Source organism: Aphelocoma coerulescens, chromosome 26 (assembly GCF_041296385.1).
Source record: "Aphelocoma coerulescens isolate FSJ_1873_10779 chromosome 26, UR_Acoe_1.0, whole genome shotgun sequence".
Taxonomy (NCBI): Eukaryota; Metazoa; Chordata; class Aves; order Passeriformes; family Corvidae; genus Aphelocoma; species Aphelocoma coerulescens.
In genome coordinates, this window is record NC_091039.1 from 3,490,437 (window position 1) to 3,518,108 (window position 27,672).

General features: G+C 46.4%; 1 protein-coding gene across 7 annotated transcripts; it reads left to right on the top strand.

The window, feature by feature from the left end:
* Positions 1–561: 561 nt before the first annotated feature.
* Positions 562–27,672, top strand: KCTD20 (potassium channel tetramerization domain containing 20). 7 transcript variants are annotated; one of them, XM_068995983.1, is made up of 11 exons: positions 659–757; positions 1,464–1,509; positions 3,005–3,097; positions 5,025–5,096; positions 21,399–21,592; positions 22,254–22,533; positions 23,545–23,647; positions 24,161–24,281; positions 25,222–25,419; positions 25,875–25,985; positions 27,214–27,672. In XM_068995983.1, the coding sequence occupies exons 5-11, from the start codon at positions 21,448–21,450 to the stop codon at positions 27,504–27,506; spliced, it is 1,251 nt and encodes a 416-aa protein (XP_068852084.1). In that variant the 5' UTR covers positions 659–757; positions 1,464–1,509; positions 3,005–3,097; positions 5,025–5,096; positions 21,399–21,447; the 3' UTR covers positions 27,507–27,672. The 7 variants fall into 7 exon arrangements, with proteins under 7 accessions (XP_068852087.1, XP_068852084.1, XP_068852085.1 ...); XM_068995984.1 differs by lacking the exon at positions 659–757 and having other exon boundaries at positions 1,186–1,509; XM_068995986.1 differs by lacking the exons at positions 659–757; positions 1,464–1,509; positions 3,005–3,097 and adding an exon at positions 562–613.

Sequence of the window (27,672 nt, forward strand, 5' to 3'; positions counted from 1 at the left end):
GGAGGACACCAGGCTGGATTGGGCGGGCACCAGGCTGGACGGGGCGGGCACCAGGCTGGACTGGGCGGGCACCAGGCTGGACGGGGCGGGCACCAGGCTGGACTGGGCGGGCACCAGGCTGGACGGGGAGGACACCAGGCTGGACTGGGCGGACACCAGGCTGGACTGGGCGGGCACCAGGCTGGACGGGGCGGGCACCAGGCTGGACTGGGAGGACACCAGGCTGGACGGGGCGGGCACCAGGCTGGACTGGGAGGACACCAGGCTGGACGGGGCGGGCACCAGGCTGGACGGGGCGGACACCAGGCTGGACGGGGCGGGCACCAGGCTGGACGGGGAGGACACCAGGCTGGACGGGGCGGGCACCAGGCTGGACGGGGCGGACACCAGGCTGGACGGGGCGGGCACCAGGCTGGACGGGGCGGGCTCCGCTCCCCGCGGGCACCCGCCTGTCGCGCCCCGCCCTCTCATGCGCTGTGGGTTCCCATTGGCCAATCGGGGAAGTCAATCACGGAGCGGATCCAATCACGTGGCGCCGTGGGCGGTGGGCGGGGACTCAGCGGCGGGGCCCCGCCCACCGCCCGCCTGAGGGAGCGGCCGCGGCGGGGACGCGGTGAGTGAGGCCTCAAAGGGCGAGGGGGCGGCCTGGGACCCTCCGGGGCTCTGGGGCCCCCTTCCCGGTCCTCTCTGAGCTTCTGGGGCTCTTCTCGGCCTTCTCTGTGCTTTGAGGGTGGTTACGGGCCTGGGGGCGCCCGCGGTGCGCTATGTGTCCGGAAAAGGGGGTTGGGTGGGAGGGGCTTTCCCGGCCCAGCGGGCATGGAGGAAGGTGCGGGGCCGAGAGGGGCATGGGGGTCACAGGAAACCTGGGGGAGGGGGCTGAGGGGCTCGCAGGGGGTCACAAGGGGCTCCGTTGTTGTGAATGGGCTTTGGAGGAAGCTCGGGGGGTATCTGGGGACATGGAAGAGATGTCAGGGGACACGGATGAGGAGGCCGTGGGGCTGGGGTGTGTCTGGGAGTCACAGGGGACTCTCTTGTTGTGAATGTGCTTTGGAGGGGCCTGAGGAGCTTTGGGGACAGCACATTGTGTGCACCGACGGGAGGCATCTGTGGTGGTGAGGGTGCGGCCACCTTTTTAGTGTTTCCTTAGAAAGGGGGTCTTTGGGGTGTGTTTGACTGGGGGGATGAGGCTGTTATCCCTGGGTTATCACTGCATCCTTGTGTCCCTGACATGTTCACCTTTTCCTGGGCTGTGTGTGAGTCCAGGACTGCCCAGTGTCCTGTGGAGAGGCTGCTGTGGTGTCCACCACCCCCAGAATGGAACCAGCCTCCCCTCGGGGTGCTGGTTGGTCACACACTGCCCTCCTACGCGTGTTCTGGCACTGTAGGCTGGTGCAGCGTTGTTCTTAAGCATGCTTTAGGCTTGAGTTAACCGTCCTTTTCCTCCATCCTTGCTGGCCCCACAGTGCTTTGAAAGGAGCAGGAGTTTCTAAGGGGTTTTCCCCTAAATGGGTGAGTAGGTGAGAAGACCTAAGTGGGTGAAACCTCAGCCCACCTCTGCTCATAGGCACATTTTTGTGTCAGCTCTGATCCTGCCTGTCTCTGTACTGCCATCTCAGTGACCTGAGGCCCTTCAGGGAAGGGATGATAATAACGCAAACAGTCTTGGGTATGAGGTTTAATAAGACCAAGGTGCAGGTGCTGCATCAGGGTCAGGTCAGCCCCTGGTATCAGTCCAGACTGGGGATGAAGAGATAGAGAACAGCCCTGGGAGAAGAACTTGGGCATGAGTTCCTGGACATGCCCTGGTCACGTGTGTTGGACCCAGAACCCCCCAAGCCCTGGGCTGAGCCCCCAGGGTGGGCAGCTGGGGAGGGGGGGATACCCCACCTGCAGAGCTGCCTCCAGCCCTGAGGTCCAGCACAGGAAGGACATGAAGGTGTTGGAGGAGACCACCAAGATGATCAGAGGGATGGAGCAGCTCTGCTGTGAGGAAAGGCTGAGATTTGGTATTGTTCAGGCTGGAAAAGAGAAGCTTTGGGGTGACCATATTGTGGCCTTCCAGCAGCTGAATGGAGCCTCCAGAAAGACGGAGGGAAACTGTTCACAAGGTCCTGGAGTGACAGGACAATGGGGAAGGGCTTCACACTGACTGTAGATTTAGATTGGCTGTTAAGTAAAAGTTCTTCCCTGTGAAGGTGGTGGCACAGGTTGCCCAGAGAAGCTGTGGCTGCCCCATCCCTGGAAGTTCTTAAAGGCCAGGCTGGATGGCGCTTGGAAGAACCTGGAGTAGTGGAAGGTGTCTCTGCCCATGGCAGGGGGTGGAACGGGGTGATCTTTAAGGTCTCTTCTCACCCAAACCATTCTGGGATTCTGTAAGCCTGGGAGGTTGAGAACCTCTGTAGGGAGAGTGGTTTGAATTGCTTTGCCAGGGTTGCTGCAACCCAAATCCTGTTGTAGCTGTAGATTATGGGTTTAAGGCAGAAAGTTCACCTATGGTCCCTGTGAGAGCCTTATCCTCACCTCAGTCCCAATCCTTCCTGCTGGCATCAGCAGCAATCACAAACAGTTTATCGGAAGGAAGTCGTGTCTGGGAATCAATGGGAAGGCTGAGCTTTCCCTGTTGTGTCCTTGTTTACCCTGTGCAGGGGCTGGGAAGCTGCACTGCTCACAGCCACCTGGATTTGAGGGTTAGAAGTACCTTATTGGTCAGTTCACAGCAGTGTTTTCAGTGATCTGAGCATCAAAACAGTGAATTGTTGGGGTCAGGAACTGTGGGTTACTGTGTAGGCAAAGCTGCTTGTCAGAGTTATTGTTCTTCAGACTGGACTCCCATGTGCCTTTATTATTATTTATTCTGTTTAGGGAAGCAGTCACCTTTTACTAAAATAAATGCCCTGTTTATAACGTAACTCTGTATTTACATCACTAACAAATGCTCTTCTGCAAAGCAGCCTGTACAATTGTCTTTATTTTCCATAATAACATCTGTGTTCTGATCTTACAGCTGAAATGCAGCAGTTTATGTAAACCAACCTGCAGAGAAGACTGTGTCTAGACTAATTTCAGCTTATCTTAAAGCAATTAAGGACAGGTTAAAGTAAGTTCTGCTATCGTGGAAATAGGCATGTGCTGCTTTATTGGTGTTTGACTCAAGACAGACAAATTTGCAGCACGTGGAATGCTTTTTGATATCTTTTGATGCTGGCTTCTGCTGCCAGAATTAAAGGGGATGAGTTTTGTGTTTGATTTGGGCTTGAAAGGAATGATCTTTCTGGTAGTAGTTCATTACATCATTTTATTTTTGTAAGCTTTCTGTTTTGTAGTTACTCTCTAAAAATGAGTGGAGTTCAGTGAGCTCAGTCAAGCTGCAGGGGCAGCTGGAAGAAGTTGTAGATGAAAGAACCAAACTGGTTATTTCTATCCTTCTTAACAGTAGTGAGAACCAAGTAGCAAAGTCATTTGAGCTCTTTGATGTACATTGCATGTACCTGCAGGCAGAGAAAACCCCATATTCACTTTCTTTGGGTTGTTTATTTTCTGGAAAGGTTTTGAGACAGTTCTTGGAGTGGCAGATAAGACAGTAATTCCAGAAGCCTCATCACTGGTTGTGCTAACAGAAATGTATCACCTAAGATCCATCTAGGGTTGTTGGATGTCCAGTATAAAAGCACTCAAAGTTACACTTTGTTTTCCTGTGCTCCAGAGATGGCCTTACACAAGTTCTGCACACCAGTAATCTGTATTTGCATCCCCAAAGTATTTTTAACCATCAGACTTGAGAAACCCTCTTACTTCAGCTGATTTGATCATAAATCTGATATTACCTCAGACTCTTTGAAGTACCTTCATGTTTTGGCATGTTCAGTCCTGCCTTCTCAGAATCCAAGAGGTTTCATAACCACTTGCTTGGAGTTTTCTGTTCAGGATATTGTAACATTTTTTGTGTGGTGACTCAGTCTGTCTTTACAGGTCATGAGAAGTAAGAATCAACATCTCATTTTCTTGGTTGATGCTTTCAGCCCCAAGTTTGGGCCATGCTAGGATGTGTTTGTCATTCGACCTCATCTTGAACTCATTCCATGTGCCCGTGACAGGCAGCCAAGTGTTCAGTTCACTGAGTAGCAGTGCAGTCAGGAGAACTGAAGTATAATATTGTTTAAAAGTCTTGCTATTTTTATCTGAAAACCCCTAAGTAGAAAATTCGGGTGTAGAGAAAAGTAAATAACATTTCACCCTTTGTAATGAATTTGCTGTAAGGTTCCAGTGCTGTAGTTAACAACACCTTCATCCCCCTTTGCCAGAAGCTGTGATTGCAAAGGGACAGTGGCCCAGCAGTGGGACTGCATTAATAATTGCATCACAAGAGTTGCAGAGTCTGTTAGGAAAGTCACTGCATGATGAGAGGCCAGCTCAGCAGCCAAATAACTGGGGAAAGGAGCCTTGCAGCACTCCCTGAAATAGCACCTGTGTGCTCTCTGTTTGGTGCCTGTGCTTGCCAAAGCCCCTGTCAGGAATTCTTCCTCCTTCTAGAAAGTCAAATCCTGCCTAATAAATGCAAAGTGAGTCTCCCTAAAGCTTCACCTTGGGATGGACCCTGGAACTGCTGTGTTCTGCTTGGAGATCCCAGAGGAGTGTGTGGATAATGAGCTCTTTCTTTACAAGAAAAATGCTGAGTTGGTGCCTGCTGATAAAGGTCACTTGAGCTGTCTAAAGGATCTCCTGATTTTTAAATGAGTTTCTTAATAAAAAGTGAACTTAGCCAGAGGATCATTACTGGCTAATTTAACCCACATCCAGACAAGCAGCAGAACACCTTTTGTATGGGTGAAAATATAAAAGGATGGGGAGCCATCAGCATTTTTTTTTTCTTCACTTTATTCATAAATAGCATAACCAGAGCTAACGTAAAGTTTAGAAATTACCAATTAGGTAACAATAACATTTTTATAGAAACAATGTGATTGCAATATCTGGTTTTTGGGGAGACCTGGCCAGGCTGCTGATAAAAGTCACTCTGATTTCAGGTTTCTGGTCCCAATGTCCCCTCTGATTCCAACATGACAGTCGGGTAGCACTGCTGGAGCGTCTTTGCCAAGGTTGGTACAATTTTGGGTCTCTGGCTTTTGGATGGCCTTGCCATGTGAATTGTTTGCTGAACAGCCTCCCTGTTCTGTTCTGAGCCATGACAGTACAGAGAAGCTGGGACTTGTAATCCAGGTAATGGGAGGTGGATGTGTTTTGGGAGTGGTACAGGGCAATAATTACAGGTGCTTAAGTCCTGGGACCTGCCTTGCCTGTGTTGTTCCATCAGTTTTCACAACCATTTCTCCTCCTGTGTCTTGTTCCAGTTCTAATTTGCAGTCACAATGTGTCCTCCAGCCTCAGCAGAGACTTTACACAGACCCCTGGGGGCTTTGGATCCACTTTTTGGAGTACAAAAGAGGATTAAGGACTTTTGAAGGGCAGCTGGCCCATAAGCATAGGCCTGAAATTGAGAAGGAAAATCAGTGTCTGTTAGCCTTGGAAGCAGCACTGAACATGGGCTGTAGTCGCTGAAGCTCAACATTCAGTAATTTCTTCTGCAATTTGCAATTGTTTTTTTCCTCTTGCCCTCAGAACAACCTCAAATGTGTTATGTGCAGCTATTAAAAGTGGTGTTAATCCATGGATTGCTCCTGGGAGCACGAATGTTCAGTCATTGCATTGGTTTTGCTACTGAACACACAAATATAGAAATACCCTTGTGAACTATAAAATGTAACAATTCATATATACCCCTCTGTCAGAGGGACTCGAGAATTACTCAGCTATTTACTGCGAGAATAAAAAGCTGCCTGGGATTCAATACAGAAGTAGCCAAAAGGAGCAGTAAAGAAGGGGTGATGGAAATGGACTAAAGATAGAGAAATGAAAGCACAGCTCTGTGTCAGGTCTGCCTCTGCAATTTGTGGACAAATAGTCTAGATTAGAGTTTATTAGTCAGTCATGCTTTCAGTGGCAACAGCGTGTGTTCCGAGAACTGGGAAATGAATGCGGTTCCCGACCAGCTCCCATAAAACAGTGCTACATCCCTGACCTGTGTTGGGTGTCAGAGTTTAGTCCATTGAATCAGGAAGTTTTCAGAAGGAAGCAGAGCTTGGCAGCCATAAAAACAGGAGAACTGACCCTTGTGACAGCAATGAGAAGTGGTGTGTAACAGTTAATGATTGCTGCTGCCACATGGCTTGTATGCAAAGTTTTGGCAACATAGCTTTGCAAAACAGATGAGGCAGATGTAAATAACAAGGCCATGTTTGATAAAAGAGGGGTTTTCAATAAATGTAATTCCTGGTCTAGAAGGCGTAGCTGAGTCCCTTGGAGCCCAGCCCTGTGGCTCGCTGTGCTGGGACAGCAGCTGGTCACCTGAAATGAATCTGTGAGTCCACATGATGCCATTGGATGTCCTGTAAACTGCCAGGATTAAGCATCTGCCCCAGTTTGAGCGATTTGCTCAGTTTAATAATCATTGACATTATTTTTCTCTAAGTGGTGCCTGTTTTATAACTGAATTACTGCAGTTCTCAGGTTATTCTGGTAACTCGGATAAATTGGAGTGAGAGGTCCACAAGATTTGAGCAGGGAAAAGGCAGGAAGAGAGAAACTGATGGCAGCAGCAGCAGAGTTTCTGATGGACTGGAGATGAGCGGGGTGGACTTTCCAAGTCCCTCAGTTCATGTGCTCAGTATCATCTGCTAATTCAACATAACTGGAGCAAACAACGGAGAAAAACAGAGCAAGGAAGCTTTAACCTCTGTGAAAGTGAGCTCATCTCTTCTTCCTCTGGGCCAGTGGATTAAAAATCGTGGTGTTACATAATCTCTACCCACAGAAAAGCTTCCGTCTGTCTGGAATGTTATCTGCTGTGGCAGTTGGTGGTTATGAATGAGTTCCCTAATCCATTGACGGAAATGTTCCGGCAGGCACTTGCAGACTTCCCTGTAGTCTAATGCTTGTTGAGAAGTCCTTGGTCAGGTGTCAGGGGCTGATACAGCCTCAGGAGATGGATGTGTACATAACAAAGGCCTTTAAACTGATAGGGATTTTGGAAAAAAGACTTTACTGCCTGTGTTGGGAAAGGAGTCCAGCTAAGGAATAAGAAAAGAAATAGAGATTATTAAAATTTCAGGTTTTGATTTGCTGTTAAAATTTGATTTCTTAAATCCATGGAGTTTCTCTCTTATATGTGAGCACAACCTGGCCTTTTTCTATAGGATCTAATTTTTCTTTTCCCCTTCAGGCTGACCAAGTTACAAATATGAAAAATCATAAGTTTATTCAGTCATGCGCAAATCAGGTGATTCAGGTATATTTGAGAAGTGATTCAGCTTTAATGTAAAGCACCTAAAGACCACAAGGTTTTGCCCATATCCAGGCGTTGCTGAGATCCATCCTAAGCATGTGTAAATTAGCTAATGTTTGAGTCACTTGAGACTAGGCAGGTTTTAGCTTTTACTCTAAATGCTGCTGATCCCTGGACTCAGCTGTGCTGCCCAGCGATTTCAAACCTCCCTTTGAGTGCGGTCGAAGCCATCGATTTGGATGCTGCACTAATGGGGAACAATATTGATCATGAGCACTTCTTGGGCACATGGGAAAGGAGCTTTCTCATTCCCAGCATTCCCTCCTGTTCCACATCCAGTAATAGGGCTGGAGCGTGTCTGCTCCTGTCCCACCTCAGGCTCAGGGTGAGGCCATGGTCAGACGTGCTGGGTGGGGTGGGAAGGGTGCTGTGACAGCTCTGTCACTGCTCCCAGTGTTCTGGGAAGTCCCCTCGCAGGGCTGAACAAGGTGGCTCTCAGAAAGACCAAAATGATGTATTTGATGCAAGGAGCTGTGTTCACGTGCAGTTTTGCTGTCAGGCCCAAGGAGAGTGATAAACAGCTGGGTTAGAGAAGGTCAGCTGGGAATGCACTGCACAAGATACTGAAGTGAAACCAGTCTAATGATTTCTGTTACCTTGTGCTAGCCAAGCAAGGGGGAAACTGGGTTTGTTTATTGATAAAGCTGTGGAGAGCTTTGTGCATTAGGGCTGTGCTATATTTAAGTGGTGTCCTGTCTGTCAGATGTCCCTATTACAAAATGTTCTTTGCAAAGATCATGGGCCTCTCCTTTTAAAAGAAGTTGGTTTTGAAAATCAATTGTTTTCAGAAAATTGGTTAACATGCCATGGCTGTGGCACCTCTGTGTGTCTTCACTTTGTGCTGTTAAGTCATTCCAAGAGCATTTTAAAGGTGTTATAAACAGCTATGGGAAATGCCACTTCACCACTTGAAGAGTGGAATTATTGCGTTTCTGAGAGATGAAGCAATTCTTAATGCAGAAAATAGAGTGTTCTCCAGCCTCTCACCCCGTGTGCTGCAGACACTAAGTGCTATCTTTAATTAGAAGGCTGTCACAGCTGAAGTAAAAATAACAACTCAAAACAAAACCTCCTGTGAACTGGATTGAGAGCCATGAGCCTTAAAGGCTTTACTTCTTCCTGGAGCAGCTGGAGCCCTGACAAGGAGCATTCCAGCCCCTTGTGCTGCCCAGGCCGTGCCTGGCACACCGGACTGGAGGAAACATTCCCCTGCTGGGGCGGGGCCTGCTGGGACTTGGGCTCATGGCAGACGTGCTCTAGGTTTAGCAGCAAGAGGTGATGTCTTGTGTCTTCAGCCAGACTGACAAAAGCCACCTCATTTCATGCAATCCACATTAAGAGCTCTAAAATGTCACAGTGTGGTCACATCTGGTCAGGACTGAGTTGAAATCCTCGGGTTACAGGGAGCTGCTTTTTGGACATTTATAGACCCTTTAATTAGCAGACTCTGCAGGAAAACCTATCATCTTCATGTTAAGGATTTATTAAAATCATGCATAAGCTCTACTGCTGGAATATGCTAATTTATTTGAGAATCTCTTGGATTATTCAGAAGGAGAGTGAATATTCCTCACAAGGAGAGGCTTTGAAGACCATTTCCTTGAAATAAATAATTGTTTTAAAGTCCTGGCATTTCTTTTGCATGTTATTTTTGAGATAGGCAAGAAACCAGCTACAGTTTTGGCTAGAATATTGTTGAGTTCTTGCTTGTCAAGGTAAAAACAAGCTGGAGGGGCCTGTTCTGAAATACACTTCAATTTTAGAACGTACCCTTTCAAGAGTGACCTTATCCATGGCCCAGATGGGCACCTTGCCTCAGCACAAACACCTCATTATGTGTGTTGAAATAGGCATCTTCTCTGCTTTTTCAATTTTGTATATTTTTTTTGTGGTATTTTCCCGTTTTTACTCCCACAAAATATGGCTCCAGTTCCTGGCTAATTTTGCTGTAACACAGCACTAGCCAAATATTTTTGTGGAAGAATTATTAGTCATAGAAGAAAGAATGTAATGGAATATTCTTAGAAAGTGTTATAACTATGCTTGACATGTAAAATATTTATCCAGGCATGTAAACAAAGCAAGAGGTGTCTTGCCAGTGTCCCCTTGTAAACCTTGGTTGGTTTGAAATCATGGACTGTTTTTCAGTTCTTGAAAATAAGGTATCAGGTTCTCTGCTGACATGAATTGCCAGTGCTAATGGCTGGCCTCACCTAGATGAAATTGTAGCCCCTGCTCTTGCCTCCCTCAAAATAAATCAGGAGGTGTTTTCCGAAGAGCTGTAATTGTGCTAAATAAAACTCCCGTGTTTATTTTGGTTTCGGATTACTCAGTATTACTTGCAGTTACTAATGCAGCTGCACTGTGAAAGGAGCCTTATGTTTGTTTTGCTTTTTCTTATTGTCTGTATCTTAATGAGAATTAAACCATGCGTCTGATTCGGAGAACTCTGTTGTTTCTAAGGACAACACTGATAATGTTCCCTTTGTGCCTCAGCGCCTAAGGAGCATCTCTGCCCTTCCACAGGAAAATTCAGCTGTGGCTTTATCTGAACAGGCTTCCAGCAGCTGTTGTGGTGTGATAGGGCAGTGCCCCGTGGGGATGGCAGATAGTGCCCCTGGCAGGGACCCCATGCCAGCCTGAATCATCCCAAACTTTGGGAAAGATCCCCAGTGCTGCGTGAGCACACCTGAGCTTTGCCAAGCCTGGTTCTGCCCTTGCCCACTGGACACAAACTGCTGCTGGACCTGGAGTCTGAACCTCTCTCTCAACGTGGCAGTATTTCCTTGCAAATTTAATTGCATTCCATTGCAGCCTCCCTGGGTTTGTTTCTTGGGTTTGGTTTGAGTTTTTTTCATTGTTATTATTTTGAAAGCTCCTGTAACTGCATTCAGCTTTCAAAAATGTGCCATCTATTGTTAGTTTTCCGAGCTGCTGCCATGCAATTGGTTAGAAATGAATGGCAGTTGGAGTTGTAGGGCAGAGTTGTAGCAGATGAGCTGGGAATGAGTGAGCTGTTACTTATTGGGATCCCTTCCAGAGAGGGAAGGTGGAGTTTTGAGCTGCTCGCAGCCTTTCTAAAATAAGAGTCAGAACGAGTAGGTGCTTTTTGCCCTGGGTGAAATGTCAGATAACTTTTTGTAGTGAACTAAAAGCTCTGTAAATGAGGAGAGGAGTTTTGGTTTAGGCTGGATATTGTCTCTGCTGAATTTTTAATTAAATTAATTAAAACTTGTGTATTTCAAAACACACTGATAATACACCAGTGCTCATCTCGAGAGATCCACAGTGGACAGTTGCTGTGGTAAACACACAGAGGGTAATTATAAAAGCTAATTTATAAATTATACATATACAAATCATATAAGTTATATTAAAAATATATATAAATCTGTTCTTTGTCCTGATGATGGCCACCAGCCTCACCTGGTGTGGGACAACACCTCTTGGTGATTAGAGGCTCTTGATGTTTACATTCCCCCACCCTTTTTACAGGCCACAGGTGCTTTATTGTACCTGTATGTAGACAGATGAGATAACTGGGCATTAAAAAAAATAAAATCTTGCCCCCAAACTAAAAGTAATAACAAGTTTTTGCATACGAAAGTTAGTAAATTAGTGACAACTTGGATTTTTTTTTTTGGTGTTGTATTGCTTGGTTTGTTTTTAATCAAGAGCCCTCTAAAGGTATCTTTCGTTCACACTTTCAGACTTGTCAGGAAAATGTGCTTTATCGCTGGCATGAGTCAGGAGAAAAATAGTTTCCTGCTAGTTTAGACTCTATTTGTATTAAAAATAATATATTATTGATAATATGTGATATATTTAATTCTGCTGTTTTGTGAAAATGTTTTCGGAGAAGTCTCTGAGCAATCCAGCTGTATCTTAGGGGAAAGTGGTAAGAAATAGAATAAATTGATTTCATATTTGGGCTGACAGAGGGTAACATCTCCAGATTCCATAAACATGTAATGCCTTGGCCATGGCACCTGAGCACGGAGGGAAAGTGGTCGTTCTTATTTGGGTTCTTTAGCAATGCATTGATGTGTCAAAATAACTCATTGTATCCTCAGTTACTGTAAATTTGTTGGGGCCCAAGTCCTAGGACTCCTGGGCTTGGGAATCCATGTGCACATATTTATGTGCCTAACCAAAAATTCTGGTATTCATCCTCTGCCTGTCTAAGGGATGTTTGGCAGCAGGTGTTTTACCAAATGGCATCAAGGGTTTAATAAAACTGAGCCTTTTCTACCACACAATTCCTGCAAAAACTGCCTGAATAAGGAATCTGGAGAGAGAGAGAGAGAGAGAGAGAGATTCGGGAGGCTTTTACTGGAAAGAGGAGATTTTAAACTGTTACCTCACAGATTCTAGTCAAACTTTCCATGAATCAGCTGCAGGGACTTTTAACCTGAAATATTTACATGAATCAGCCGCCCGGGTTTTGGGGGAGTGACCATCGCTGCTCAAAGAGTTTAAACCCGAAGCTTTGCTGTGCTCTGGTGCTTCCCTCTGCTCCAGCAGGATTTCGGGATCGTGGTGCAGGGAGCACTGAGCACGGATGAGCCGGCAGTAAGTGAGGGGTGCTTGGCACAGGGTTTGCTCCAGAGGTACACCAGGAAATGTGGGTGATCAGTTCAGCTCAGAAGTTCTGGTGGTTGCAAGTGGATCAGATTCTGTGGCAGAACTCCCTCAGAAATACTCTTGTCCTTATGCTGTTTTCTGCATTTATAATTGAAAAACTGGACTTCTCATAATATAAACGCAGGAATTGAAATCGTGGGAATTTGGAACCAAGTTTGATTTAACTGCCTAAGAGCAAAAGTTGAGAAATAAAAGCTTTTTTAAATCCAAAGGGATAAGGCAGCTCTTGCTTTTATGCTTTGCTGAAGTGTGTGGGATTTTCTGAAAGCTTTATAAGTACTTTTGCAGAAAATGGTAGAATAGAGAACACAGCCAAACTTTGTTGTCTGCAGCACTTACTCCTGTTGCAGGCTTTCACATAACTGTTTGTAGCTTAATTTAACACAGGCGAAGAGAAGGTGTAACTCATAGGTGTCACCTGCCTTAAAACTTTACTTAGCTCAGTATTGTCTATTTTAGCAAGGAACATTGCTTTTTCCTGTCTCTAGAGAAAAATATCTTGCTTATATTTGCAACAGCTCATCTTTTGCCAGATTTTTTTTTCCCTTTTCCCTGATCAGATCTGCCCGCTCTGACCTTCTGCCAAGGAAGGAGGTGTGTATTCTATATGGGCATAGCCAGCTTTATTTAAATTGCTGAATTTAATCAGATAGCACTGGCAAAGCTGCCATTGCCACAGTGGTAAGAAGCTCTTTATGGGGATCAAATATACTTTTTCAGATTACAGTCTTTATTCCAGTATTGTGAGGAAATACCCTTTATAGTTAGCTTGGTTTTGCTCTTTAATATGAATACCCTGGACCTTAGAGGGAGGGAAATAAGAAAGCAGTAACTTGTTGCCTTGGTGAGGAATTTTGTTCCCTTGGTGGGACATTGCTGGATGCACTTCATCTGTCCTGTTGATGAGGCTGCCACGGTGTGACCTTCCTATTTCGGGAAAGTCTGTAATAGGTTACATCCAGTTAATAAATCTCCATTATTTTTCTGCAGGTATCAGTCTTGGTGATTGTAAATTGGCGAAAGAAAAGATGCTGTGAGTGTGGGGCACTGATGAGGGGTCAGTTCAGTGCATAAACTGAGCACTGGTGGTGACAGAAGGACCTGGTGAACCCTGGGTCTTAAATCAAGGTGTGCAAGTGCAGTGTTAAACCCTTAAACTCATATTGCCTACTGGAGTTTTGAATTGCATTTGTGGAAACAGTGGATTTTTGTTGAGCCTCAAGTAAATGACTAAGTCAGTAAACTTTGCTAACAGTGCAGCACTATGCACAGAATGGGAGAAACAATCAACCATTTCATCAGCCTCCTTGCTGTCTCTTGCCAACATTTTCAGGCTGTCCTGCATTGCATCAGGCCTGCTGGACATTATTTTCCATCTATTATTTGATGCCAGATGGAAAATGAATCCTCTGTATATTGATAGTGTTATTTCATAACAAGGGAAAAGCTTTTTGTCATGTGCCTGTGCTGGTTCAACCTATAAGTCAGCTTTTATTGTCTGCTTGTGTTTGTTTTGGGAAAAAGAAATGAGGATCAGTAGGAGGTTTGTGAAAAGCATGTAAAGGTTGAAGTTAGATGTTTTTCTCTCTGGTGCAGTCCAGGTGAATGCACTTCCATGTTGTTCTCCAGTGCTCCAGCTGTATCCACAGTTGCCAGGGAGTGGCAACCCCACACCTGCCAAGTCTCACCTTGCCCTGAGCATCTCCGTTGGTTCAGGTGCACAGGGCAGTGCCTGGGGCTCAGCCTGGAAATGCCGATTTCCCTGGTTGTGAGGGACCTGTGGAGCCAGGCTGGGAGAGTTGGGGATGTCCAACCTGGACAGTAGAAGGCTCCAGAGAGACTTTAGAGCCCCCTCCAGTGCCTAAAGGGACTCCAAGAGAGCTGGAGAGGGGCTTTGGACAAGACCCTGGAGTGACAGGACACAGGGAATGGCTTCCCACTGCCAGAGGGATATTGGTTAGATGGGACATTGGGAAGGAATTCCTCCCTGTGAGAGTGGGGAGGCCCTGGCACAGGGTGCCCAGAGCAGCTGTGGCTGCCCCTGGATCCCTGGCAGTGTCCGAGGCCAGGCTGGATGGGGCTTGGAGCAGCCTGGGATGGTGGAAGGTCCCTGCCCGTGGTAGAGGCTGGGACTGGATGAGCTTTAAGTTCCTTCACAGTTACAGAATGAGGCATCAGGTCTGGTCTGAATTTTTAATAGAGGAGAACATTTCACTTTTTGCCTTTCTTACTAGTGGATGAGTTGCTGTCATGCTGCACAGCCCTCTGGAGTGCCTCCCTGCAATTGGGAAAATTTTATTGCAGCTGAACTGAGCTGACAGGCAGAATGGTTTGTTTTTTCTCTTTTTCTCTCTCTCTGGGAAAGTCTCCATCTGATGATCAGAAACAAATAGTTATTATGAACATTAGAAGTTGCATTGCTACCTACTTGTCAATATTATAATTTTTCATATCAGGTTTGATGGCTGCTTTTTTACTTAACCAATGTTAGCAGCCCAGGGGAGATCTGTTATCTCCATACTGCATCCCCTGCTGCGGTTTACAGCTCACAGTGATTCCCCTAATCCCTATGTACAGGAAACACTTCTCCTTATTTATCTTAAACCCATGAGATTGCCCTTTTTCTCTCCAGAGTAGGAAGTCAATCATTGCTAATTTGTTTCTCTGCTTTTATGTTTAGAGAAACTTTTGGCATATTCTAAGAAGATATTTTAAGAATTCATGCTGGTTTTGGCTGATAGAAAGTTAATTTTCTTACAAGTAGCTCATGGGGAGCCATGGTTTGGATTTTTGCTGGAAAAAGAAGTTGATAACACAGAGGTGTTTCAGTTATTGCTGAGCAGGGCTCACACAGAGCCAAGGCCTTTTTTGCTGCCCACCCACCAGTGGGCTGTGGGTGCACAGGAGCTGGGGGGACATAGCCAGGCCAGCTGAGCCAGGAATGGATATTCCACCCCTATGGCATCATGCTCAGCGTTTAGAGCTGGGGGAAGAAGGGGGGAATGTTGGGAGTGATGGTGTTTTTCTTCCCAAGTGATGGAGCCCTGTTTTCCTGGGCACGGCTGAACACCTTCCTGCCCATGGAAAGTGGGGAATGAATTCCTTTTTTGCTTTACTTGCATGCACAGCTTTTATAGAGTCATAGAATGCCAGACTGGCTTGGGTTCGAAGGAACCTTAAAATTCATTTTGTTCTACCCCTGCCATGGGCAGGGGCACCTTCCACTCTCCCAGGGTGCTCCAAGCCCCGTCCAGCCTGGCCTTGGACACTTCCAGGGCTGGGGCAGCCACAGCTGCTCTGTGGAAAACCTGTGCCAGGGCACCCTGCCAGGGAAGAATTTCTTCCCAATATCCCATCTAACCCTGCCCTCTGGCAGTGGGAGGCCATTCCCCTTTGTCCTGTCACTCCAGTTCCTTATGAGCAGTCCCTCTCTGGCTGCCTTGGATCCCTTTTAGATCCTGGAAGGTGTTGTGAGGTCTCTACACAACCTTCTCTTTACCTGTTAAAATGTCTGGATCTCAACCCACGAGTTACTCTTCCAGTTCTCTCCCCATCCCACCAGGGAACAGTGAGCACGTGGCTGTTTGGGGCTCAGTTGCCATCTGGGGTTAAACCAGGACAGAAATTAAAGCCAGGCTTTAGCCATTGTGGAAAGACGTGCAGTTCCATTAGAAATCCATCTTGTTCTAAGTGTGGGACTGTGGAATTAGGTCAGGCACACCCTGCGTACGCGTGTTTCCTGCTTGCTCATATTTCTGAGAATAATTGTACATGGGAATGTTTTTGTAGACTTAAAGGAGTGTTGTCACCTTAAAAATGAGTTGTTTGGAGTTTTATTTCAGTCCTGATGGTTAGGCTGTGGTTTAGGAAGAGGGGAGGATTGTTCACCAGCTGATTCACTCACTGCTGGTCCTTCCTCACCGTTTGCAAACCAAATGGTGAAGTAAAGCCACTCACTTCTACTATTTTTACTCTCTTACACCTTCTCTCTTGCCATGCCAGATGACAGCAAGACCCTGTATAAGCTGTCAAGCCTTTTAGCAAGGGCTTTACTCCTCAATGGATTTGGCAGCTAGGCTTTTCATTATTTTTCTTCGAAGTCTCTGTGAAGTTCTTCATACCTAAAATACTCTATAATGGCTCTTTAAAAAAAAACCTCCAAGGATAAGGAGTATATCTTTATAAAGATAATAAAATATTGTATTTATATAATACAATAAATAAAAAGTAGAAACATCAGCACATTTGTACTGATGCTTTTGTTTTCTTTTGCTTAATAAATGTGCTGTATCTAAATGGGTTTTCCTTGCTGGCCATGTTGCAGTATTTGAGTTTCTTTTCGTGGCACACATTACCTTGTTTATGGTGGTTTGTGCAAGTGAAGCCATTCAGCTCTTCCAGTAGTGGGGTGAGAACTGTATGCACTGGGAAGTGGCTTTGGATGTGCCTCAGATTCCTTAGGGTGGGGAAGGATAACGTGCTGAAGATCATCCCAGCCTCTTTACATTCCAGAACACTTCCTACTTACAAATTGCAAAGAACAAGGATCAGCCTTTTTATCTCTGCAAAGCATTTGCAGCATGAATTGTCTGTGCCAAAGGTTCATTGCTAAATAAAAGTGTTTCCACTTTGTGATTAAAAACAATTTAAATATGATTTCCATGTTTTTCCTTCAACAAAAGACAAGATTCTAGACAAGTTCAAATAGAGATGATTTCACTGGGACCACCAGCACAGGGTCTGGAGAGCAGAGATGTTTGTGCAGTTGCACAGCTCATTCTTGACATTGTTGTGTTCCAGAGGAAGAAGGGGCCCCCATGCTCCAAGTATGGCAAAACCAGCAGCCAGAGCCAGATGGGAATTTTGATTTTTGATTCTGACACTGAGTCCCGTTAAAACAATTTAAATTCTCTGGCTGGAGGAGCTCTTTCTCTGATCTTTAGTGCTGAATGTGACATGGGGCTTTTGCTGCTCCTGAGTGCCCAGCTCCTACAATCCAGCTGTGAGGCTTCAGCTCCTCTGTGTGGACTTGTCCTTATCTGATCCTTCAGGATCTGAGCACACAAACAAATCACAGAGAAGTGAGGAAAGACATCAGGCTGCCTGTTCATTCTGTGGTACCAGCCAATTTACACTTCCCAAAGGGTGGGAACGTGCATGGAAGGAGCCCTCAAGGACACTGGTAACCAGGGGCTATTTGTCCTGCTAGCACAGGGGAATTGCATGGCCAGGGAGGTGAGCAGTGAACGTGCTACAAGTCAGAGTAACACCTGAGTAGGCAGTGGGCCTGCTGCTCTGATCCTGAGGATTAGGTCTCCTCCTCTGTGTCCCTGTTTTCTCTCATAAAACACTTCCCTGCAGTGCTTCCCAGGGCTCTTAGGAGCAATGAGCAGTTAATATTTGTAAAAAGCTTTGAAGATGAATAGTGCTAATTATTATTTATAGGCATTCATTCTCACCACGGGTAGTTTGCCTTGATCCTGGGCATGAAAGGAAACCAGGACATTTGTAAGCTGGTCAGGCAGGAGTTTGGCCTTGAAGTCTTTATGTACTTGCTTCCCCACTGGGTTCTGGGTGTGTTTGCAATATATTTGTCACGTTAAATGACCAGTTTGGGGATTTATTGTACCAGCCAGATGTGCCAAAAGATCTTTTCTCATTTCCCTCAATTCTGCTGACACACGATGTGCAGGATTTTGGCAGGCCAGGAGGGGCCAGGAGACAGGGAAATGCCATCAGCCTGAGCAGGGTCAGATGATGGGCAGGACTGGATGTTCCATTTCCAGGAAAGAGGAAAGTCAAGATCTTATGCTTGGGGAGAGCCACCACATTGCAAAGAGCAGCTGGTTCTAGTGTGTTTTGCTGGTGTTACTTAGTGTAACAGAAAAGGAGGAGGGTGTCAAACAGCTGGGCTGTTTTTTCCCTACCAATCCTGCTTAGCAGATTAAGCAGCAAAACAGGGGAAATGACGAAGGAAAATTCATGTGTTGTAGTTCCTGCATAACTGGTGTTAGTTCTGTAAATAAGTTCTGAGCTGCTGTTGTTAAGGGTTCTGCTAAGGGGTGTGCAGGATCTCTGCATTTAATTCAGAGCTTGAGGTGATGAAAAAGATTTCAACATTCGCCCAAACCAGTTTGCTTGTTGAGAAATTCAGTCTGTTGGTGTTTCGTGCTATTCGACATCACTTAAATGGGGCTTGTAAAGCAGAGCTCTGGGGAAGTTATGGAGTCTAAATGTCCCTGGATAAAGCTGCTCTTTGCCTTCATATACTCTGCTTATTGATCTGATTTCCTGCCTCAATTCTCCTCTCTGCTGAGTAATGCGTTAAATAATCAAGAGATTGTTCAGGCACCACAAGAGGAGGTTGTTGGCAGAGCTGCAGCAATTGAGCACTCCTGGAAGAAAAGAGGCCCAAGAAGTAAATTTTATGCTTGTCTTGTTTTCTTAATGGAGTTCTTGTCAGCTTGCAGAGCAGATTCTGTTCCCTGGTGAGCGTGGTAGCATCAGTTTTATCAGGGATAGTGTTTCAGTACAGGAAAGTTAAGGTGGGGGGAAAAGAGTTCCTGAGCCACAACCCAGTGTGGTGTCTGCTCCTCTGAGCAACCTGGGCCAGTGGCAGGTGTCCCTTGAGATGCTTTAAGGTCCCTCCAACCCAAAGCATTCTGGGGTTCCTCCTGACAGCTGGCAAGTCTCGAGAATGACTCCCCTTAAGGGCTTTCCCTTAGGGTTAGGGTTATGATTATGTATCTGCTCGACAAGGGTATTCTTTTCCCCATCTCAAAATACTTTTCCCTAAGTAAATCAAACTGCATTTTAAAAAACAGGTTTTGGCTTTCAGTGCAGTTATCAAATTGTAAAGCATTTTGGTTCAGATCACAGATTGCAGAATGTTCTGAGTTGAAAGGGACCCACAAAGATCATTAAGTCCAGCTCTTCAGAGGATGGTCCCTACAGGGATTGAATGCACAACCTTGGTGTGATCAGCGTCGTGCTCCAGCCAACTGACCTAATCTCAGGGTGAAAATAACAGTGTAATAATTCAGTGAATGTGTTTGAAATCACAGTATTAGTTCTATGAATACTTTAATATTTGCAGTCTTGAGAAATTCCATTTCCTCACAATAATTGCAGTGCTGTGAAACAGGGGAATAGTTGACTTTTTTTTCCACTGGACATTGTCAATTCTGGAATTGATTTAAAGGCTCTTGGAGGGGGGGTTGGGCTTCTTTTCCCCTCCAGGGTGTTTTAGAGTATGTGGGTTTTCATATTTAGGTTTACCTCCACACCCCTTTGTCCCACTGCCCGGCACTGCTGGACTTTCTGCCACTCTTTGCTGCTCTGACATGGGAGAAGAGGGCAGAGGGTTGCTCGGATTGTTCACAGGGAGTTTGTGTTACCTTTGCTCAGGTAAAAGATTTGTTCATGTGTGACCAGGTCCATCCCACTTAAGATGTTCTTCTTAAGGTTCTTCCCCCAGAGGGTGCTGGGCACTGCCCAGGCTCCCCAGGGAATGGGCACAGCCCTGAGGCTGCCAGAGCTCCAGGGACAGGGTGGGATGGTTGGGCTGTCTGTGCAGGGCCAGGAGCTGGACTTGATGATCCCTGTGGGTCCCTTCCAGCTCAGGGTATCCCATGATTCTCCTTGGAGGATGCTTGGTCACACAGTTTAGTTGTAGGTGGTCCTGTGAGCAGCCGGGAGGCCGACTCTCGTACTCATGTTCTCCTCCAACTCCAGGTATTCTGTGATAGTGCAGGGCAGCATTCACAGGGACTGTTGGGTTTCTGGTGGGACTGCTGAGGGGTTTCTCCAGGCAGCCAGGACAGGAAAGCAGCCTGGAAGGTGTGGGGAGAGCGAGTTTTACCACACTGGGTATTTTGGTAAGAGCAGAGGAGAAGGCAATGCTCTGGGTGCTGTTCAGATTGCTGGGACTGAGATGACCCTTGGGGGCTCCCTGTGTCACTGGTCCTGCCTGCCAGAGCCTTTAAAAAAAGAAATGGTTTTGTTGTTGCCAAAAATCTTCCTTTGGATGACCATCACATGATGCGTAAGCAGCAGATTTTCTAAAAATATACAGATATAATAACATTGGCAACTTCGAATTGGGTTTACGGAACAAAAGGAATGAGCTGTTACTCCTTTTTTAAATTCTCATTAAGAGTAAAATGCTTAATTCAGACCACCAGTAACAATGGGCTTGAGCCATTGAACTGCTCATTAAGGCCTTCACCCTCAGCAGGTGCTGGCCAGAAACTCAGCAACTCTGACTTGGCATTTTGCTATTTTATTGGTGCTGTGTTTTATCTGCTTTGTCTTTGCTGTGGCAATGTTCTGCCAGGCGTCAGAGATGGCACCCACAGGCCCTGCAGTCTTCATTCATCCAAGGGAAAGACACAGGACAATTGTTCTGCAGGGGGGAAATTGGAAAAAATCATTAATGAGGAAATTGGTGTTTTATGTTTGAGAGAGTGAAAGGAAAACACTTGATGGAAGGAAATCGCTTTCTTGAAAGAAAGAAAGGAGAGCTGGTTCTTATCCAGGGCAAGACAAATGCCAGAGAGAGTGAGGGAAAGAGACAGCAAAGAGATCTGATCTCTTAGGAGATACAGAGGAGTGAAGTGGGTCTTAAAGATAGAAACGAGGAGGAAGAATTTCACTTGGAAAAAATGGGAGCTGTGTCTCTGCATGTGCTGGAAGAGCATTCCAGATTTGAGTGGCATTGGTTAAAGCATCGTGTGTGGGGCTGCTCCAGCCACAGCCATTCTGCACTGTACGAGTGTTTGTTGTGGGACTGTCCTGGGTTAAATAGTGGGGGGAGCACTGTGTGATGGCACAGGATAAATCAAGAAGAAAGAACCAAAACCAAGCAAAAACTGGGAGCGAGGAACCTCCTGGTCAAACCTCAGTGGTTAAGAGGCAATGCCTGAGCTGTTAACTGGGAAAATGTTATATTTCAGGCTGTGACCATGTTATAGAGCTCATTTGGCCAGGTCTGGGAGTCAAGAATAGAAAATTTCTAAAGGGCTCTAGAGGTCTGGAGGAGTTGCCAGGAAGGTATTTGCAGGAACACATGTGTGATCTAAAGGCATCAGTGCCTTTAGACTCAGCTTTAAAAAAGTGCAGGTCTGTAGATTAAATAGATTTAATAGACCCCTGATTACTTTAAAAGCTTTTTTCCCCTCTTCCTAGGTGAGGGTAGGGGCATAACTAGCACCATAAGCCTCTGAAACACAGTTAAATACCTGAAGAAATGCCTTTTGAGCCTGAGGGACCTTGCTTGTGGTACCAGATACAGGGATTTGAACTTCATTGCTTGGGAGTTTTCTTCCAAAACTAACAACCTGCATTCTCTCTCCAGCTCTTCTCTTAGGAAACGCCACCAACTCCTCACAGCACGGAGGCCCAGCATGAATGGGAACTGTGCTGGGGGCACAGACTGGTTGAGAAATCTGGAGTCCAGTTGTCCTGTGGAAAACAGAACTGTAGCAGCCCATGAGTCAGAAGAAAGTTCTGTGTTAGGAGGTCACAGCCCTGCAGTTCCCAGGACTGAGGGTAAGGATAAGGTCCTCAACCTTGTAGCCTTTAAGGGAGATTATTTTTTGGGGTGTATTATTTTGAGGGGTGTTCTGTTTTGGAAAATGTTCCAGTATCACAAGGCAGTTTGCACTGGGGAGTATGTGCCTTGCCTGTGCCAGGTTGCCCTAAAGGGCACAAGTTCACAGCAGAGTTCAGCATCTTTGGAACCCATCCCATGGGAATGCCCTGGCTGGCCTGAGGCTGTCCCTGAAGAGATTCACTGGAGGTGCCTGGGCAGTCCTGAGTGCCCACCACAGACTGGCACTGGGCACTGCTGCCTTACACCACTGTGGTGAGGTGTGTGCTGCTGCTCAGCCTCCTGTGGGGGTCCTGCCAGCAGTCTGGGTCTGTGTTTCTGGCCTTGCTTAATTCCTGTGCTCCTGCTCTTTGCACCTGAATCCATCTTGCTTTAACAAGGAACATTAAGCATCATGGCTCACCAAAACAGCCAGCTGCTGGTTCAATTCAGTAACAGCCCAGTTTGATGTCATATAACATTACCCTGACACTTATGGCTGTTGGCAGCCTTAATTATTGCATGACTCAGTTTTCTCATTTCAGTAGGAAGTGTTACTATGAAATGATGTTTTTCAATAACTCCTCTCTTCCCCTTGCAATGTTTGTTTGTGTCCCTCAGGTTTGGATTCTGAATGCCGACACAACACTTGCCCAGTAAGTCCCCAGATCAGTAGCATGCTGTCTGCTCCTGAAGAACCTCACAACTGCCATATCCCAGATGGAAATAAGAGACAGTTGGAATATTTTAATACCCAGGAACGCCATGGATGCTGTGCATTGTCTTCAAGCAGCACTTCCCAGACAGTAGCTCCAGAGAAAGTGACCCTGGTGGTGGATGGCACCCGCTTTGCAGTGAATCCCCAGATCTTCACTGCTCACCCTGACACCATGCTGGGAAGGTGAGTCACTGCCATTACTTTCAAGGTACCTCAAGACAGTCTAAAATTCTTTAAAATGGAATAAACATTCCTCACGGTGACCTCAGTAAGAATTTGGCTGTGAGTGAGGCCCAGAAGACCTGAGCAGATGGAGAGGTGGTAGTTCTCTAGATAAGTCTCCCTTTGGTCCACTTCAGTCAAAAAATGCACACTTTTAGCCAAACATGGTCTCCTTTTGCCTTCTCCCCAAGTGTTTGCCTGGTCTGTCAGCAGTACATCTGTCCTCAGCTGATAACCTTCCTCCTGAATGGGGAATATGATAATGCTCCATCCCCTCCTGCTGCCACCCCTTGATACTCTCCCTAAAGAGAAGTTACTCAGCTCCTGCTGAGAGGTTGGAGCCTGTTGCTGCATCAAGAAATCCTTGTGTGCTGTATTGCCAGCACTTTCTCCCCTCTGTGTCCAAAGGGTTCTGTCGGGTCACTGACCCTTGCATGGGTTATTGTGTAAAACAAGGCATCAAAAGCCATGCGGAGTTATTTGGTGTAGGTCAGAGCAAGGGCTTTATTGTCGGGGGGTTTTCTGCCCCAGGACTGAATGATCTGTTCCTTTGGCTTGTTCCTTAGAGTGCAGTAGCCATAGCAACAGAGGCCAGCCCTCCTCTTGTCCTTATTTACTATGGAAGAGATTGGAGTGGAGATTTAAAGTTACTCTATCTCTGTGTGACTGCTGGGCTTCACCACAGAATCATGGAATGGCCTCAGTTGGAAGGGACCTTAAAGCTCAGTTCATTCCACCCCCTGCCATGGGCAGGGACACCTTCCCCTCTCCCAGGGTGCTCCAAGCCCCATCCAGCCTGGCCTTGGATGCTTCCAGGGATCCAGGGGCAGCCACAGCTTCTCTGGGCACCCTGTGCCAGGGCCTCCCCACCCTCACAGGGAAGAACTTTTTTAACCCCAGAGCACCTGTTTGTCTCTGAAATAAATACATTTCGATGGTCTTGTGCACTTACATAGTTCTTTACCTCTCCAGAATGTTTGGACCAGGCAGGGAATACAATTTCACCAGGCCAAACGAGAAGGGCGAGTACGAGATCGCAGAAGGGATCAGCTCAGCCGTGTTCCGCACCGTGCTGGTAAGGGCGGCTCTGCAGATGGGCAGAAAAGGAGGAAACAATCTGTTTGTCACATGTGCTCAGCTGAGACATCTCCAGGCAGCTGCACTCCCTGGGACATTCTGTTTTTACATTTTGCATTGTGATTCCTAAAGAAAAAATACTGTAGGCTTTGGTATAAGTCCACATTTCAGCTATTTGCTGATGTTGCCTTTTACCTTTTCTATGTCCTGCTGTTGTAATTCCTGAGCTGTATCCTGACCCTGTGGTTGCATATAAATGCATATTGCATATGAGATGTTATGAAATTGTGTGCCATGGAAAAGTTTTAACTGGAGCTCATCATTTATCAGACCCTAGAGGATCTGGAAAGAGACGTAGATTCTCAGACAAGCAGGGCTGTTTTACTGTTCACAGAGCTATAAATAGCTTCAGTATCTCTCCATTTGTAAACAAAACAAAGAACTAATTAAGAATTATCATAGTCCAAGATGTCTTAATTTTTCTCTCCAAAATCTGTCCCTTTATTCACAGGATTATTACAAAACTGGAATCATTAATTGCCCTGATGGGATTTCCATCCCAGACCTTCGAGACACGTGTGATTACCTCTGCATAAACTTTGATTTCAACACAATCAAATGTCAAGATTTAAGTAAGTATGGAGAGAAATCAGCTCTTAGGAGATCATCTGCAGGGCACTGAGCACTCTGATCCTGATTCAGTGCAGTTCTTCATCTTGTGCTTTAGTTTAAGCATGAACATTTGGATTTCACTGGGGCTCAAGCTGCATTTAAAAAGCTTCCTTTTGGCTGCTTCAATCCTAAGTGAAGTGGCTGAATCCTTCAGAACATAGGCACCTTGATCCAAAAGCAAATTATAAACATTTTAGCCTCTTTTTGTAACGGAGGCTGAGCAGAGCTTGCTGTTACTGCCAACAAAATGAAGGCTAAAAGCAGGATTATAACCCCTATCCAAAATGTACCGGAGAATCGTGAATAATTTAAGATAAAGGCTGATGGGCAGAACAGGAACCAAGGATACCCAATCTGGAAAGTAGTTGAATTCCTGGTCATGAAGGGATTTGATTGGGAGTAGCTTTTTGGTGGGCATGCTGGCAAAAAAAGTACTTTTAACACTGGCAGGTCTGTGAAAGGCACTTTACCAAAATGGGGTGTGTGGTATCATAACACAGGCTGTGGGTGGAATTTCCTGCCCTGTTCTCCGGTGAGTGATCACAGACAAGGCAGCAAAATGTACTTTCAAGGGCAGAGGTTGTTGCTGGAAATTCAAGTTAAGTATCATAATGAATTAATTATTCAGTCTGTTACTGTTTCACTGTATTGATTGGAGCTTGGTGGGTTTTTAATGGGAGTGGAATGGTTCTCCAGTGCAATTTGCATCCCATTTGAAATGCAGTCTGCACTTCTGATTTTGCCAGTTCTGGATCTGGAGGCTGTCGATGTGTCTGAACATATGTTGAGCATTTTATCTGAAGAAGGATTCTGGCTGTGCTCTTGGATGGATCTGGGAAGTGCAGAGCTGAGACATATTTTCATAGTGTAGCAAAGCTCCTGTGATCTGTGTCTCCTCAGGTGCTCTGTTACACGAGCTCTCCAATGATGGGGCTCACAAGCAGTTTGACAGCTACCTGGAGGAGCTGATCCTGCCCATCATGGTGGACAGTGCGAGGAAGGGGGAGCGGGAGTGTCACATCGTCGTGCTGACCGATGAAGACACCGTGGACTGGGATGAGGATCATCCACCTCCCATGGGAGAGGAGTATTCCCAAAGTAAGGGCTCTGCACTGTGTTCCACACACACCCAGCCATAAGGAAAGGACACATTCCCAAACTGGCTTCCTCCAGGAGGAGATGCTGGCACATGGAGCCCTGATTTGTGTGCTCTGGATGAGCGGGTGCTGCTGGAGGCAGGATGCCTGGCTAGTTAGAACTGATGCCAGCACTCACTGCACTTTTCCTTCTGTTTCTGCCTTCCCCTCAGCCTTTTCCTGGCTCCTTAGTGAGGGAATACTCTTTGCTTTACACTCCCATCACCACCCAGTCTGTTGAGACTGTGATGTGCATCTCTGCCCTCCCACAAGGAAGTACAATTAATCCCAATAAGGAGAACAAACACCTGAAGTAATTCGTGGAAACCACATCTGGCTTTTGGCACAGCAGGGCACGTCAGAATTAGGGAGAGGGTTCCTCTTCGTAGATTCTAATAATCCTTTTTATTTCTCAAGTCCTTTACAGTTCCAAGCTGTACAGATTCTTCAAGTACATCGAGAACCGGGACGTGGCAAAAGCTGTGTTAAAGGAACGGGGCCTGAAGAACATTCGCATTGGCATCGAAGGTAAATTGCTGCTTCAGCAGGGGAAATGCAGAACCAGGTGACTCTACAGTCAGTAAAGCCTGGTTTCCTCTGGACTCCAGGCATTTCCTTGTTTACTCTGTGTTTTACGTTTATCTTTATGAAACCACTTAAAACTCAGCATGTTCTTTTACCTCTACTGTGTTCCACTGAAATTGGCCAGGAGGCTTAAAAGTTAAAGGAAAGTAAAAAGTACATAACATGTACAAGAAAGACTCATCTCCTTAGGAATGAGTAAACAGGAAACAGGAGTCAAATGCTTCCACCTACTGATCCAAGCATTCCCTTAGGGAGCTTACAGAATGCTGGGCCTTATCCTGGGAGACTTTATTATTTTTATAGTAGCTGTGTTTGCTTACAGAATGGCTGGTGCTGTGCAGCACCTGTAGACTTACTACACATAGTGCTGCACCCTCTTGTCAGAGAACCATGGAATTATTTAGGTTGGAAAAACCCTCTGAGATCATTGAGTCCAACCATTAACCCAGCACTGCTAAGCCACATCCACATGTCTTTTAAATCCCTCCAGGATTTAAAGCCTGGAGCCTCCTTTGCTCCAGGCTGAGCCCCTTTCCCAGCTCCCTCAGCTGCTCCTGGGGCTCCAGACCCTTCCCCAGTTCCGTTCCCTTCCCTGGACATGCTCCAGCCCCTCCATGTCTCTCTTGCCATGAGGGGCCCAAAGTTGAACACAGCACTCAAGGTGCCTCAGCAGTGCCCAGCACAGGGGGACAGTCACTGCCCTGGGCCTGCTGGACACACCATGGCTGCTACAGCCCAAATGCTCTTGGCCTTGTTGCCCACCTGGGCATATCTCAGCTCATGTTCAGCCTTGACTCCTCTCATTTTCTCCCCACATAAGCTCACGACATCCTCACAGTCTCCTGATTTTTCTGCCCCCTTTTCCTTCTCCTCCTCACTGGCTCATCTTTTGGCACATAGGGATGACCTGCTCCTGGAGCTTTACATTTTCTTCCTTGAAGGATGTCCAGCGTTCCAGGACTCCTTTGTAGGGGGAAAGAGAGCAGTCTTCTGCAAGCCAGTAACACTAAATGTGGAATCTGAGCATTTATCTGGAATCTGAGCATTTGTCTACTGAGTTGTGTGTGTCTCACCCTGACCCCACAGTCACTCCTCCCTGAATGTTCTGGAATCCTATTGGCACTTTGTGAGTCAGAGAGGTGCAGCACTGACTGGCTGCCTGTGTTTCCAGGGTATCCCACCTGCAAAGAGAAGGTGAAGAGGAGGCCCGGCGGGCGCTCCGAGGTGATCTACAACTACGTGCAGCGGCCGTTCATCCAAATGTCCTGGGAAAAGGAGGAGGGCAAGAGCCGCCACGTTGATTTCCAGTGTGTTCGGAGCAAATCCCTGACAAACCTGGTCACGGTGGGGGATGATGTTTCAGAGGACCACGAGGTTATAATGCATCACCCCCCACAAGTGGATGAACTGGACAGGCTGAATGCCCCCTTCTCCCAAATGGTTGTTAATGATCTACCGGATTAGTGTGGCTCAGGGTGGAGAATCCTGCTGGATGTGGGAACCTCTGGCCGTAGTTTCATCCCAGGTGATGGGACACAGACTCCTGCAAGGTGCTTTATCCTCGTTCATGCTCTTACTACGTTGTCGTATTTCAAGCATGTTAATAAAGAGCCACACTCCGTAGTCTTAA

What these genes read in the sequence shown, in the direction of transcription:
- KCTD20 (XM_068995981.1), top strand. An exon ending in CCTGACACCATGCTGGGAAG is followed by an intron (nt 22,534 to 23,544) that starts GTGAGTCACTGC and finishes TTACCTCTCCAG; the next exon opens with AATGTTTGGACCAGGCAGGG. An exon ending in AATCAAATGTCAAGATTTAA is followed by an intron (nt 24,282 to 25,221) that starts GTAAGTATGGAG and finishes GTGTCTCCTCAG; the next exon opens with GTGCTCTGTTACACGAGCTC.